We start from the raw sequence: 13,307 nt of genomic DNA on the forward strand, positions 1-13,307 counted from the left end.
GAAAGGCATGGGTTCTTCTGTCGTTAAATCACGGTTTTATAGTAGTGAATAGCCCATATCTTCTTCTTCCCAAAGATCAATTCTCTCTCTAGATGTTTGATGAATTCACTTTGATGGCTCTTGTAGAATTAAATAACTCCCCAACAGCGAGATTCACGTGGGTTTGTTTAACTTTCTTATTTTATAATAGAGATATAGATATAATCGTTTTTATCAAATAATTTATTAAATTGTGAACTTATCATGTCCAGGTCATCCTAAAATTTAGTTTAAGGTGAACTTGCATCATACCCAAGTCCTTCCAAAATCTATAGCTTTTTTAATAAATATAAAACTTTATAAAGTGGACAAAATCAGGTTGTTTTTAATTAGAGGGGGCTTTTGGCATTTGTGCAGCAATGACACTTAACTAATGCCTATATATCCTTTTTCCATATCTTGATTTTGGTTATACAGGTCTCTTTTCTAATTTGAATGTGAAGAAATCAATGAGATCGATGGGAGAATCTGAGGTAGTGTTGTTGGGGTGGCCACTAAGCATGTTTGGTGCAAGGGTTAAAGTTGCTTTGGCTGAAAAGGGTGTCAAGTACGAGTACAAAGAAGAAGTCTTCCTACACCAGAAAAGCCCTCTTCTTCTCAAGTTCAACCCGATTCATAAAAAAGTTCCAGTTTTGATTCACAAGGGAAGACCTGTATGCGAATCAAAAATCATTGTCGAGTATATTGATGAGTCGTGGAAGGGTGAATCACCATTGTTGCCTTCAGATCCTTATCTAAGATCTCAAGCCAAGTTTTGGGCTGATTATATTGATAAGGTATGTATGTATATTTGCATTCTTCAATATCTTGCCAGTTGCCACAAACAAAGAAAGAAAAAACATATATATGCTCGTTAACTCTTGTAAAACATCATTAAATTGGTATTCCACACCATTATCATTATATGTGATTGTATAGAAAATCTTACTAAGATAATCTCCGACCATAAAACCATTTTCTGAGTGAACATGGTATGTCCAACTCATTATGGATATATGGCTATGTTTGTGCACTATATTCAGTATACCTTACACCATTTTTACACTAACCGACTATTTGTCAAGATCATTTTTACTCTAAAAAGTACATATATTCCATGAGCATGTTATCTCCGACCATTAGACAATTTTTTTTTTTTTAATGATTATTATTTTTTTACAGCAAAAAGTATATACATTCCCCAAATTAATTATACACAAATAATTTGTTTTGTTATAATGATGCAATATTAATTTATAAAGTCATAGACTTATAGTAACTAAAAAATAAATATAACACATTTCTAAAAAGGTAATAGAAGGATCGTTTTGAAAGAACTATATAAGTTAAGAAAAGAGAATATAGTTGAAATATATTTTTGGTGTACAAACGATGTAACAGATCATAGATGAATTAATCATTTCTTTGCATTATCTATTTTATTGTTTTTGATGTGAAAAATATGTTATAGGTTGAGATTTTCTAAAGCATAAAGCTTATACATACTTTGTGAACATTAATATTTGATAGGTTATATATACCGTTGCGATGAAATTCAATTCGGGCCCAAAAGGCGAAGAGATGCAAAAAGCAAGGCATGAATGCTTGGGGTACCTCAATGTGTTAGAAGGGGAGCTTGGGGAGAAACCATATTTTATGGGTGATGCCTTTGGTTATGTTGATATTGCACTGATGTCTTACTACAACCATTTCTTTACATATGAGACTCTTGGGGGCTTCAGTCTTAAGATCAACAGTCCAAAGTTGTTTGCTTGGGCTACAAGATGCATGAAAAGGGAGAGTGTTTCCAAGAGTCTTCCGGATCCACAGAAGATTTATGATTATACAATTGTATACCGAAAGAACATTGGCGTAGAAGAGTAGTTCGGATTAAATTAGGTTGTTTGTTTTATGTTATTAGGAAATCAATCCGTATCTTGTGGGTTGCTTATCATTAAGACCGACTGGTATACATTGCACGAGATGGTCTAGGTGGCCACGAACCACGACCGTGCACACCACCCTGGTGGTTCGTGGTGGCTCGTGGTCGTGGCCTTCCGTGCTCTGGACAACGATCCTAAACGCCCAATAGCCTTCATTTCTTGCATTAAATCTCCTTTTACCTTTCTTCCCCTTCTAACGGCTATTTTGCAATTCTTCAATATTTACCTATAAATATTACCACTCATCTTCTTATTTTTCATCCAATTCTTCTCCCTTTAGATATATTTTTGTTATTTGATCCTTTAAAAACCATGCATCCTAAAAATAAGAAATGGTCAGAAGAGGAAGAAGAGAAATTAACACAAGCATGGGTGACAGTTTCGGAAGAAGACATTGGTCAAACTTCCGGTTCTTTTTGGAGAAATGTTGAAAGTGTTTTCCATCGTTTAATGGGTTGTGCAATTCGAAATGTTGATGAAATATGCTTGAAGTGGCGCGATATGAAGGTCAAATGTTCTGAGTTCAATGGAATTTACAACTTTGTTATAAACAACGTTCATGAAGCCGATATCGATCCGGTTAATGTGGTCATGGAACAATATGAAAACACAAATCATCAACGTTTTAGACATGTTAAAGCTTGGCAAAAATTGAAGAGTTCCCCAAAAATGGAATAACCTTTCTTAAAAAAACACAAATTAGAAGTTTGGTATTTTTAGCTTTTTAATTATTAATGTTATTTTTATTTTTTTTATTTTACTTAATGTAATTTTTAGTTTTAACGTTGTGTTTTCTTTTCGTTTTAATTAATGTAGTTTTTAATTAATGTAATTTAGTGTTTTAAATTAATGAAAATTAGTATTTAAAAAAACAATTATATGAATTTTTGAATTAAATTTAATTAAAAAAATGAGGTGGAGTGGTGTGTTAGTGGTAAGTATCCCATATCAGTGGTAGGAGAATGTGGTGCTGATGTGGCACCCATCACATATGTGGTATGTGGTGGGTATAACGGATGGTCTAATTACGTTGAAGAATTCAATCCTTATCTTGTGGATTGTTTCTTAATGACAATTTGACAAGTAATTAATGATTCATTTTGTGATCTGGAAAGGCTTCATTTATCCATACCCTTTTCTTGGTTAACCATACCCTTTAATCATTGTTTTTAATAATTAGCTTATGATTGCATTTATAATTATAAGTGTGTAATGATTAATGTTTTTTAAAATCTAATATTAATTGCTATTTATATTTTTTTTATGTTATTAAAAGATGAATTAAATGTAGTTACAAAGTTATAATAGGTAGTTATGGAAAATTAATTGGATTGATAATCATTTACGGTTTTCATATATTAAAATCATTTTGTAAATAAATTTTGTAAATTTTTAACATATAAACTCATTGCAATCCGTCACCCAAAATAATAGTTAGCTTAAAAAATAATATAAATATTAATCACATAAAAACGTACATGTATTTCTTGTTTTAAAATGAGAAAGTAAAATGTAATTATTGTGAATAGTCTCATTAGTAAAATTAATTGGATTGTTAACGGTCCATTTTCAATAGCATTTGAACAAATTTTAATTAATTTATTATGTTAAAAACCAACATATATTTTTTGTTTTATATTTTCAATAGTCTAATTTAATGCATTAAATTGTTCGATGTCTTCATAAAATTTAAGAATGAATAATAAAACAATATTTTGATGCAACAAATAATAAAAAAAATCAAATACATTCGCACTTAATCTTCAATATGTATCTAAGGTGTTTCAGAAGCACGACACCTAAGTTGATTGAATAAATCAAAACGTGGCCAATACATAGTTTGCCATGTAGATGCAGACGCACTTTTATGGGCGTTCCAATACCCTGTGGTGGGAGGCATTGGGTAATTTCCTTTCAAAAACACCGACATATAATGGATACCGTTTACAAGTGCCAACGTAATGGCGCGGTGGGGTTGGAACTCTTCAGGACCTCTCCAAAGAGGGAAGCATGTCGTATTTTGTTCGTGGCTTAAACAATGAACAATCACGCCAAACTTGTTGTCAATCAAGTAACCACTCAAAGGCATATGCAACCAATGTTCCTGGAAAGGTGCCGGTGACTGAAACCAACGCAATGACTGGTATACCTCATTGAACCCGTCAGTAAAAACTCTTTGGTATGCGTACTATTGACTCTCTAACTCTTCAAGCAATTGTTTTCAAATATAAAGCCACTGGTCTTCATTATACCCCAAACAAAGAGCTATTGCTCGAAACCCACAATTTCCATCACCTTCTACATCACGTATATCGTCGATGTAATCATGAAATATACCTGGAATAGCATTCATTTGGAATGGATAATGCCTTTGGGGTTCTTCATTTAAGTTAATCCCACACGAAAAGCTATGCCTTTGGGGTTCATCATTTAAGTTAATCCCACACGAAAAGCTATGTCTTTCAGGTTCTGTATTTAAATTCACCCCATTAAACTCTGATGTGGTTGAGAAGCTGCATCTACGGGGAGCATGATTTAGAGGATTAACTTTCTTTTTCTGTTGCTTCTTCACACTTGGTCGTCCACGCATGTTTTTTTGAACCGTAGGTTCTCCAACATCAGTTTTTTGCGGGTCATATATCTCTTCTAGCTTTCTCCTATAAAACATTTTCCCGGCTTTTGATTGTTTGTTGAAGTTTTCTTTAAATTTATTCACTACATCATCGTAATTAATATCGTCGTCTGCTACAGACGTCGTATCTGAAATATCAAGCTTCCTCCAAAAGATATATATTGAATTCAAATGTATATTTTCACCTGCATTGAAATATAAATTAATTATTTATCTAACATGTAAAAATCTATATGTATGTTTTAGTTGAGCATACTAACCTGAAATCGAGTAGAAAGAAAGCATGCAAGCACATGGTAACCCACAACTGTTACGTAGTTTGCAACCACAATTTGAGGAGTCTAACATTAAATCACCCAACCTTTGGATCTCTCCTAATATTATATCTAAAGCTTCGTTTGAAACATGTCCCCGTAACAATTGGAAACACAACAAGTTGTGGTGATTGTAGCGAACAGTCAAGCTATTTTCAAAGCTTTCTTTGATCGAAGTTAGTTGTGATTGAACGACTTGATTCATTCGTTGCATGAACTTATCGAGATTAGAATTTGCAGAGTTCAAAATTTTTTTTAACTTTGAATGTTGACTCTCGGCTCTATTGGTGGCGTGGTTTCCAAAATTGAGATGTTGATCAACCCAGACAGATACAAACATTTCCCTATACTTGTTTAACCATGTATCATCTATGTATCTCATAACACCTGTGAAGTGAAATAAATTGACAAATAAGTACATAAACAATAATATGAAAGTTATGATTTAGAAATATAGTTAATAAACAAGCTTACGTGGATATTTTATCAACATTGATTGAAGTCGTTGGTAGTTTTCCGTGTATGCCATCAATGTCGGAGACCCAACTAGTAAATTCCATAGTATTCTAAAACAGTCACGGTCGTCATCCAACGTGATAATTTTTCTGGAAATCCTTAAAATGTTTTGCTCGATATGCCATCTACAAAGTTGTCGTGTCGCATCTAGAAACACTATTTCACATGCATTGATGAGTGCCAACTCTCTATCTGTGATTATTACACGTGGATGCAAACACTTATCGAGTATTGACTTTACACAGTTTAACACCCAAGTATAGTTGGCCTCCTTTTCTCTATGTATAAAGGCAAAACCTACAGAGAATGTTTTTCGAGTTGAGGTCACACCAACAATTTCTACAATCTATCTGAAACCCTAAAAAATGGAGAACAATATGGATGAACAATACAGAAAATTAGAAAGAAAAGCTCTGAACATAACAATCTATCTAAAACCCTAAAAAAATGGAGAAAACCCTTATTCCTCGAGAAAGAAAACAACTCTCAAAACTAATGTGTATGAAAAATGAGCTATCTTACACGCTCCACAAACCAGATGCAAGGAATACATACATCAGGTAGACTCGACTAGCAAGATCCACGCGTTGACCCGACTATAGCACACCAATTTAATCTGCAATCCATAAGAACCAACATTGTTACAGAAAATACCCTGCAAAGATAAAAAAAAAACAACAAAACAACTCCAAATATATTTACACAACAACCCCACAAGATCCAAAAAGTGTTAAGTTTGAAGACAACAAGTGAATATTTCAACACACCCCCTACCCCCACAAACTTAACACTTCAAAAATTAAGTTGAGAAAGGATCAATTAAGCCAATTTTATTAACCAAAAAAATCATGTGGTTAACTAACCAAGGATTTAGTCAAAATATATGCATTTTGGTTTGAAGAGTCAATTTTCACAATTCTCAATATACCACTCGAAACCTTTTCTCTAACAAAATGTAAATCGACCTCAAAATGTTTTGTTTTTTTTCATGAAATATAGTATTTTAAGCTAATTTGATTGCAAAATCATTAACACAAAAAACATTAACTGGAAGAAATTTTTTTAACTTTAAATCAAACAAAATTTTAAAATCCACATAATCTCACATGTTATTGACACAAGAGCACGATATTCAGACTCGGCCGAGGACCGAGACGCAGTGGATTGCTTTTTGCTCTTCCAAGAAACCAAACAATTACCCAGACTCACAAAATATCCAGTAACAGAGCTTCTAGAGACTAGGCATTTAGCCCGACCAGCATCCACATACCCAACAAGACTAAAATTAGACGAATTTGTTATTGAAATTCCTTTGCCATGATTACTTTTCAGATACCATAGAACTCTAAAAGCAATGTCTAAATGTGACTTACGAGGTTTGTGCATAAACTGACTAAGGATTTGAACATAGTAAGACAGGACGAGTAACAGTAAGATAGATCAACTTACCTACTAACTTTTGAAATTTTGTAATTCTAACACATCATCTTTTTGATTATCAAAGATACGAGAAGGAACAAAAATTAATTTCAAGAGGAGTTTTAGTTGGTTTACAACCAAGCATTCCAAACTCAAGTAACAATTCAAGACAATATTTTCTTTGATTAAGACAAACTCCATGATCAATGTCAACCATTTTTATTCCTAGAAATTATTTCAATTTTCCTAAATCCTTAGTTAAAATTTAGTTTTAAGAAACAATTTCACCTTTTCCAGTTCATCATTATTGTTCCCAGTTAACATTATATCATCCACGTAAACAAGTAAAACAATAATAACATTGCTTTCAAACTTAACAAATAAAGAATAATTATTCATACTTTGACTAAAACCATAAGAAAAGAGAGCACAACATAACTTTTCATTCCACAGCCCAAGAGCCTATTTCAACATGTAAAGAGACTTATTAAGCTTACACACATGAGTATCAACCTTTGTATGATACTCTTGAGGCAAATATATATATGCACATCTTTAGTTAAGTCGACATATAGTAAAGAATTATTAGGATCCAATTGAAATAATGATCAAGACCTATTAATAAACAAGAAAATAACAATACAAACAATAACGATCTTAGCCACAGGAGAAAAAGTCTCCTGATAATCTATACATTCCCTCTGATTATAGAATTTAACAACCAGTCTAGCCTTATACCTTTCAACCTCCCCGTTAGGTTTGTACATAATCTTATATACCCACTATAATATCTTGATGTTTAGGTACTTCTAAATTCATCCCTATATATCTATTTCATGTCGAATTGGTCCCTAAGTCCAAGGATTATGCTTTGAAGCCCTAGTGGCAATTTCGTAAATTGGGTAGGAGGAGTACGCCAAGCGTACATGTTTGTACGATGGGCGTACATTTATATACGCGGGGCGTACTAATTTCAGGAGGAAACCCTAATTTTTTGGGTTTGGGCTGTATTTAAGTAACATTATGGTTCATTTTTCCCCACCTTTTCAGCCTCCACATCCTTTAAGGCGTTTTTGCAAACCCTAGCCCCCTTAGTGTGTTTTAAGCTCAAGAGTGTGTTTTTGGTGTGTTAAAGAAGAAAAAGTTGCATCAAGGAGACTTAAAGTGGAAGCAAGCTTGTAGATATGGGATCTTTTCCTTCTGGAGAAGCTCCAGATGGTATAAAGTTTATACCTTGATGTCTTGTTTGTTAGATCCCAATTTTGGGTGTTTTATGTTGTTTTTCTTGTCCCAAAGGTCCCATGTTATGCATGGTTGGTTATTGTCATTTGGTCTGTCCTTCTAGACCCTAAAAGGGATCCTAAGCCATAAGAATGAGGTCCCATATACTAGAAATGTTCCATGCATCTTGTAGAAGGTCTTAATGGATTAAGACCTTATGTTAAGCACTTTGTTGACCTGTAAAGTCATAAAGCTGGAAACTTTATGACTCTAGGGAGCATTTGGACTGTAGATATGAAGTATGGACATAAGTGCTTAATTTATTAAGCACTTAATGAAGTTTTGGGGTTTGCAAGGTTACACCCTGCGTAAGTGGGAGTACACCCCGCGCACTCGATCAACCACCCTGACGGTTGTCTTCTGGGAGGCATCGTGTACGCTAAGAATACGTTCAAAGTATGCCCCATGTACTCACATGGGTAATCCTTGTTGAGTTGACTAATGTTGATTTGAATCGATTAGGTTGACTCGGTCGACTTAGTGGGTTTGACCAGTTGACTTTGACCTAGTTTGACCTTGAGGGCATTTTTGGTATTATGGGATTTTAATGGAATTGGTAATTTGGTGGAAATAGGTATCATTTAGAGAGATGAGATTCAGATTCGGGCCTCATCAGTTCTCTTTAGTTTGTGAGGTAAGTTTTCCTCATTGTACTTGCGGGTCGAAGGCACCAATATCGGCCCATTAGATTGGCATCCTGTTATGCATGCTATTGCACTATAGTGATCTGTTAGATCCATATCCTGGTATATATGATGATTTTATGGTTAGTAATCTATAGATCTATTTGACTGGCTGTAGACTGCTATATGTTTATCTGTTATATGTGCACATGTTTGGTCGGTGGTTGAGGCTTCACTGCTTTATGCGTAAGCCAACAGGCCACGACATACCAACCCGATGGTTGAATGGGCCCGAGGGTATTCCATACCCAAGATGATTGGACCCATAGTATGTTGGTATTCCAACTCGATGGTTGAGGACCTATGGTATTCCAACCCGATTGTTGATTAGACCCATAGTATTTTGGCATTCCAACTCGATGGTTGAGGGCCTGGGGTATTCTAACCCGATGGTTGACTGGACACATAGTATGTTGTTATTGTAGATTGTTTGTGTGTTGGTATTTTAGGGGTAAACTCACCAACCTTTGGGCTTACAGTTTTGGGTTATGTTTCATGTACCTCAGATGATCGGGGGAAGGCGAATGCGTGATCGTGCACCTCCTCATATTTTGGTTTGTGATTTTAGGAAAACTCTGATATTAAACATGTTTGATAACTAAATTGTAAATAATGATGATTGTGGATTGGTTTTAAAAAGTTTAAAATTTTCATAAATGTTATGGATGTTACACCCACTTACAACCTATAGGCTTTCTTTGTTTAGGAAGATCAGATATAATCCAAGTATTATTACGATACAAGGCTTCCTTCTCATCATTCATAGCCTTTCTCCAATTTGGGTCAGTAGAAGCTTCAAAGTAATTTTTAGGCTCAACAATTTTATTCATATTAGACACAAAGCATCTAGTTTCAGTATTAAGTAAAGAATAGTTAACATAATGTTTAATTCCATACTTGTGTTTACCTTCAATTATATAATCATTGAATTTAGCTGGCAAACGTGGCTCTCTTCGAGATCTAGAGGAACCTAATAAGTGATCTAAATAAGGTAAGGACGTTGACTGACTAATTTCCTTAGACATATGAGAAATATATGAACTCGACACAGTCTCATCAGAACGAGGTACCTGCGCCTCTCCAGTATGGTTGTGGACGTGACTAGTATCGGTCTCATCTAAAGGAAAAGTTGCACCAACACCATTAGACTGAGAAACTACACTCAAATCATCTACATCAATTAAGTCACTAATATACTCATTTAAGACAATATCATCACAGGAAATCAACAGAAGAAGGATCAATTGGGTTAGTTGATCTTAACTTGAAAGGAAAAATAGACTCGTAAAACTTTATGTCCCCAAGAACAAAAAATAGAGTTTGTATCAAGACTCAGAAGCTTATAGCCTTTCTTATCAGAAGAATAACCAAGTAAGATACATTTTTCAGCTCTTTCAGAAAATTTATCAGAACTACTAAAACTAGTAGCAAAACAAAGACTACCAAATACTCTAAGATTTTCAACATTTAGACTCTTTTTAAAAAAAATCATATGGAGACATCTCATTAAGAACAAATGTGGGCATGGTATTAATTAAAAATATAGATGTAAGAATGGCACCCCCCAAAACTTCAAGGAAACAGTAAAGACCTGGCAACATTAAGAATATGTGTGTGTTTTCTCTCAACAACACCATTTTCTTGTGGAGTATAAACACATGAGGTTTGATGAAAAATACCAATATTATCAAAAAAAATTCATATGATTATTAGTAAACTCAGTTCCATTATCAGAATGTACAACTTTAATTTTACTTTCAAATTGATTTACAAGAATATTATGAAAAGACAAAAAACAACCAAAAACTTCATCTTTAGAGTTTTAACAAAAAAAACCACATAGCCCTAGTGAAATCTTCCACAATAGTCAGAAAATATCGAAACCCATCAATAGTAGGCACTCTATAAGGTCCTCAGAGATCAAGATGAATCAATTCGCCAAGATTATTAGTAATATGATCTCTAGAAGGAAAAGAGTCATGTGTTTGCTTTGCCTTATGACAATTTTCACATGGAGGTAATGGTTCACTATCAAAATTTAATAAACCATTTAAAGAATTTAAAGCCTGGTTAGTAGGATGACCTAACCTATTATGCCATGCTAATTTTGAAATAAAACATTTAGTCATTACACAAGGGAAAACAACTAAGATAGTACAGACCCCCAAACTCCCTACCATTCTCCACCATCGACTTTGTTTGTAAATCTTGAATTTTACACACATGTTCATTAAATACAACCTCACACTTAGTGTCTTTACAATGTTTATGAACAGATAAGAGATTAACATTAAATTCATGAACAACAAAGACATCAAACAAGGTTAATGTATTTAACTATTGAAGATTCCTAATTTTCTCAATCTTAGCAGAGGAACCATTGGGATGATCCATTGAAAGATTGAGCTTTGTGACATCAATAATATCATGGAGGAGAGATACATTAGCAATCATGTGTTGATTAGCTCCTGAATCAACAACCCACTCTGAAAATTTAAAGTGGAATCAAAAGAGTTAAACAAGAAAGTACCTTCCATATTTGCACTAGCAGGCGATTCATCAACAACAACATTTTCACTAATAAGATGAAGGAATTTTTTATACTGCTCACTTGTAAGATAATGAGAGTTATTAGCTCCAAAAGGATCAGAAGAACCAACAGGAGCATTATTAGAATTAACGGAAGAATTAATAAAGAATAAGACCTATTATTTTGATTATTAAAATCAGACTTTGATTTAAATCCTTATGCTAAGCAATCAACTTATAGCACTTTTCAGTCAAATGAACTTTTTGTTGGATTAGTGTCTAAGCCCATAACTATTTTGGTATGTACTTGACCCGATGGTGCATGGTCCTTTTGGGTTGCCTTCACCAAAGCAACTTAATAGGATGAATTATGGAGAGAAAGGATTAAATATGATTTATTAATATATTATGAGAATAATATATTAAAGGAGAAATCATATTGTTTAATTAATATTAGTCAATAATTAATTGGTAATTAGTTTTGTGACTGAAAGAGATTAATTAAACTTAAGGGACTGGAATTGTAATTATAAGATAATTGCAATTTGGGCCATGGATTGCCTTATATTAAGGAGTGGAAGAATTCTATGGGGAAACCCATGAGGAAATCGTCCAAGGCCTTAAGGAAAGGGGTCCATGGGTTGCTTAGGGCTTAAGCATCCAAATTAGGGTTTCCTTGTTAGATAACCCTAATACCCTAACTATATATACATCCCTTATGACCCAAAAACGTGGACAAGCATCCTTCTAGGGTTTCAAACGTTTTTGGGCAGCCTCCATCCTCTCTCCTCTTCATCCTCTTGCTCTTGGTGTTTGTGAACCATTAGAGGAGTGACATTTGTGACTCTAAGCTTTCTAAAGTCAATACAAGAAGGATTTGGGATTGTTATTGCTATATAACAATCAAGGTATGATCTAAACCCTTATTTTATATGTTACCTTGATTATCATATGCTAGATCTAGGGTTTATAGTCTTGGATAACTTGCATGTACAATAGAGAAACCTAGATCCAAGCATTAGGGTTTGTATGAGCACATAGGATGTTCTTATGACCAAAACCCATCAGTGGTATCAGAGCCTTGATTGGTTTCTATTGTATTGATGCTTGATGTAACTGAAAATCGAAATTTTGGGATTCTGGGGGTTGAACTCGCCGAGTCCATATATGAAATCGCCGGGTCCATATATGAACTCGCCGAGTCCATGCCTGACTCGACGAGTCGGCTGGTCAGAATGAGGGAAAACCGGGATTTCTTGCTGTTTTTGCTTGAGGATACTTACCTTATCATATTAGATCAATATAAATCCGATTTTTTGATATATATGACTATATTCTTGATCTAATTGAAGATATTTATCAATTAATAAAATATTTGTTTCCTTGTATGATAATTGATTAATTATTTTGATTAAATTGGTAAATTGTTTTGCAAGAAATCATTAAATAAATCAAATATGGATAATTATGTGATTAATTAAGATTATTTGTTATTTGATCCTTGTGTTATGAAAAGTTTCACATTTTTCCCTTTAGGTTTTATAGTTTAAATTTGACCTCAAAAGTTTTGTTGTTTTGAAATTTAAATAGTTGAAACCCTAATGTTTTGAAATGGTTCAAAACTTGCCCTCAAGTTTTGGAATTTAAATTTTGATTAATAGTTTAATTTTGATGTATATTTAAATTCTAAACCCTAATATTGTGAAATGTTTCAAAACTTGCCCTCAAGTTTTGGAATTTAAAAGTTGATTAAAAGTTTAATTAGGAATGTTAAATTCTAAAACGCTAGTATTGTTTTGAAAAAGATTCAAATCACACCCTTATGGTTTTATTAATTAATTAAGGTCTATAATTAAAAGAGGTTTAATAAATCCATAAAATTTTGGTTTACAATTTAATTGAATTAAAAGTATAATTATTAAATTTGACCACCTAGTATTTTAAAAGTGTAAAATATACCCTATACTATATA

General features: G+C 33.5%; 1 protein-coding gene across 1 annotated transcript; it reads left to right on the forward strand.

Annotated features, from left to right (window-relative positions):
• Positions 1 to 385: 385 nt before the first annotated feature.
• Positions 386 to 2,221, forward strand: LOC145072354 (putative glutathione S-transferase). Its single transcript, XM_079018767.1, has 2 exons — positions 386 to 815; positions 1,549 to 2,221. The coding sequence occupies exons 1-2, from the start codon at positions 489 to 491 to the stop codon at positions 1,900 to 1,902; spliced, it is 681 nt and encodes a 226-aa protein (XP_078874893.1). The 5' UTR covers positions 386 to 488; the 3' UTR covers positions 1,903 to 2,221.
• Positions 2,222 to 13,307: the final 11,086 nt, after the last annotated feature.

The sequence above is a fragment of the Lactuca serriola genome, chromosome 1, assembly GCF_051521515.1.
Source record: "Lactuca serriola cultivar US96UC23 chromosome 1, Lser_US96UC23_V15, whole genome shotgun sequence".
Taxonomy (NCBI): domain Eukaryota; kingdom Viridiplantae; phylum Streptophyta; class Magnoliopsida; order Asterales; family Asteraceae; genus Lactuca; species Lactuca serriola.

Coding starts and splice junctions, on each gene's coding strand:
- LOC145072354 (XM_079018767.1), top strand. CDS start 489: ATGAGATCGATGGGAGAATCTGAGGTAGTGTTGTTGGGGTGGCCACTA. Junction 816..1,548: donor GGGCTGATTATATTGATAAG/GTATGTATGTAT, acceptor AATATTTGATAG/GTTATATATACCGTTGCGAT.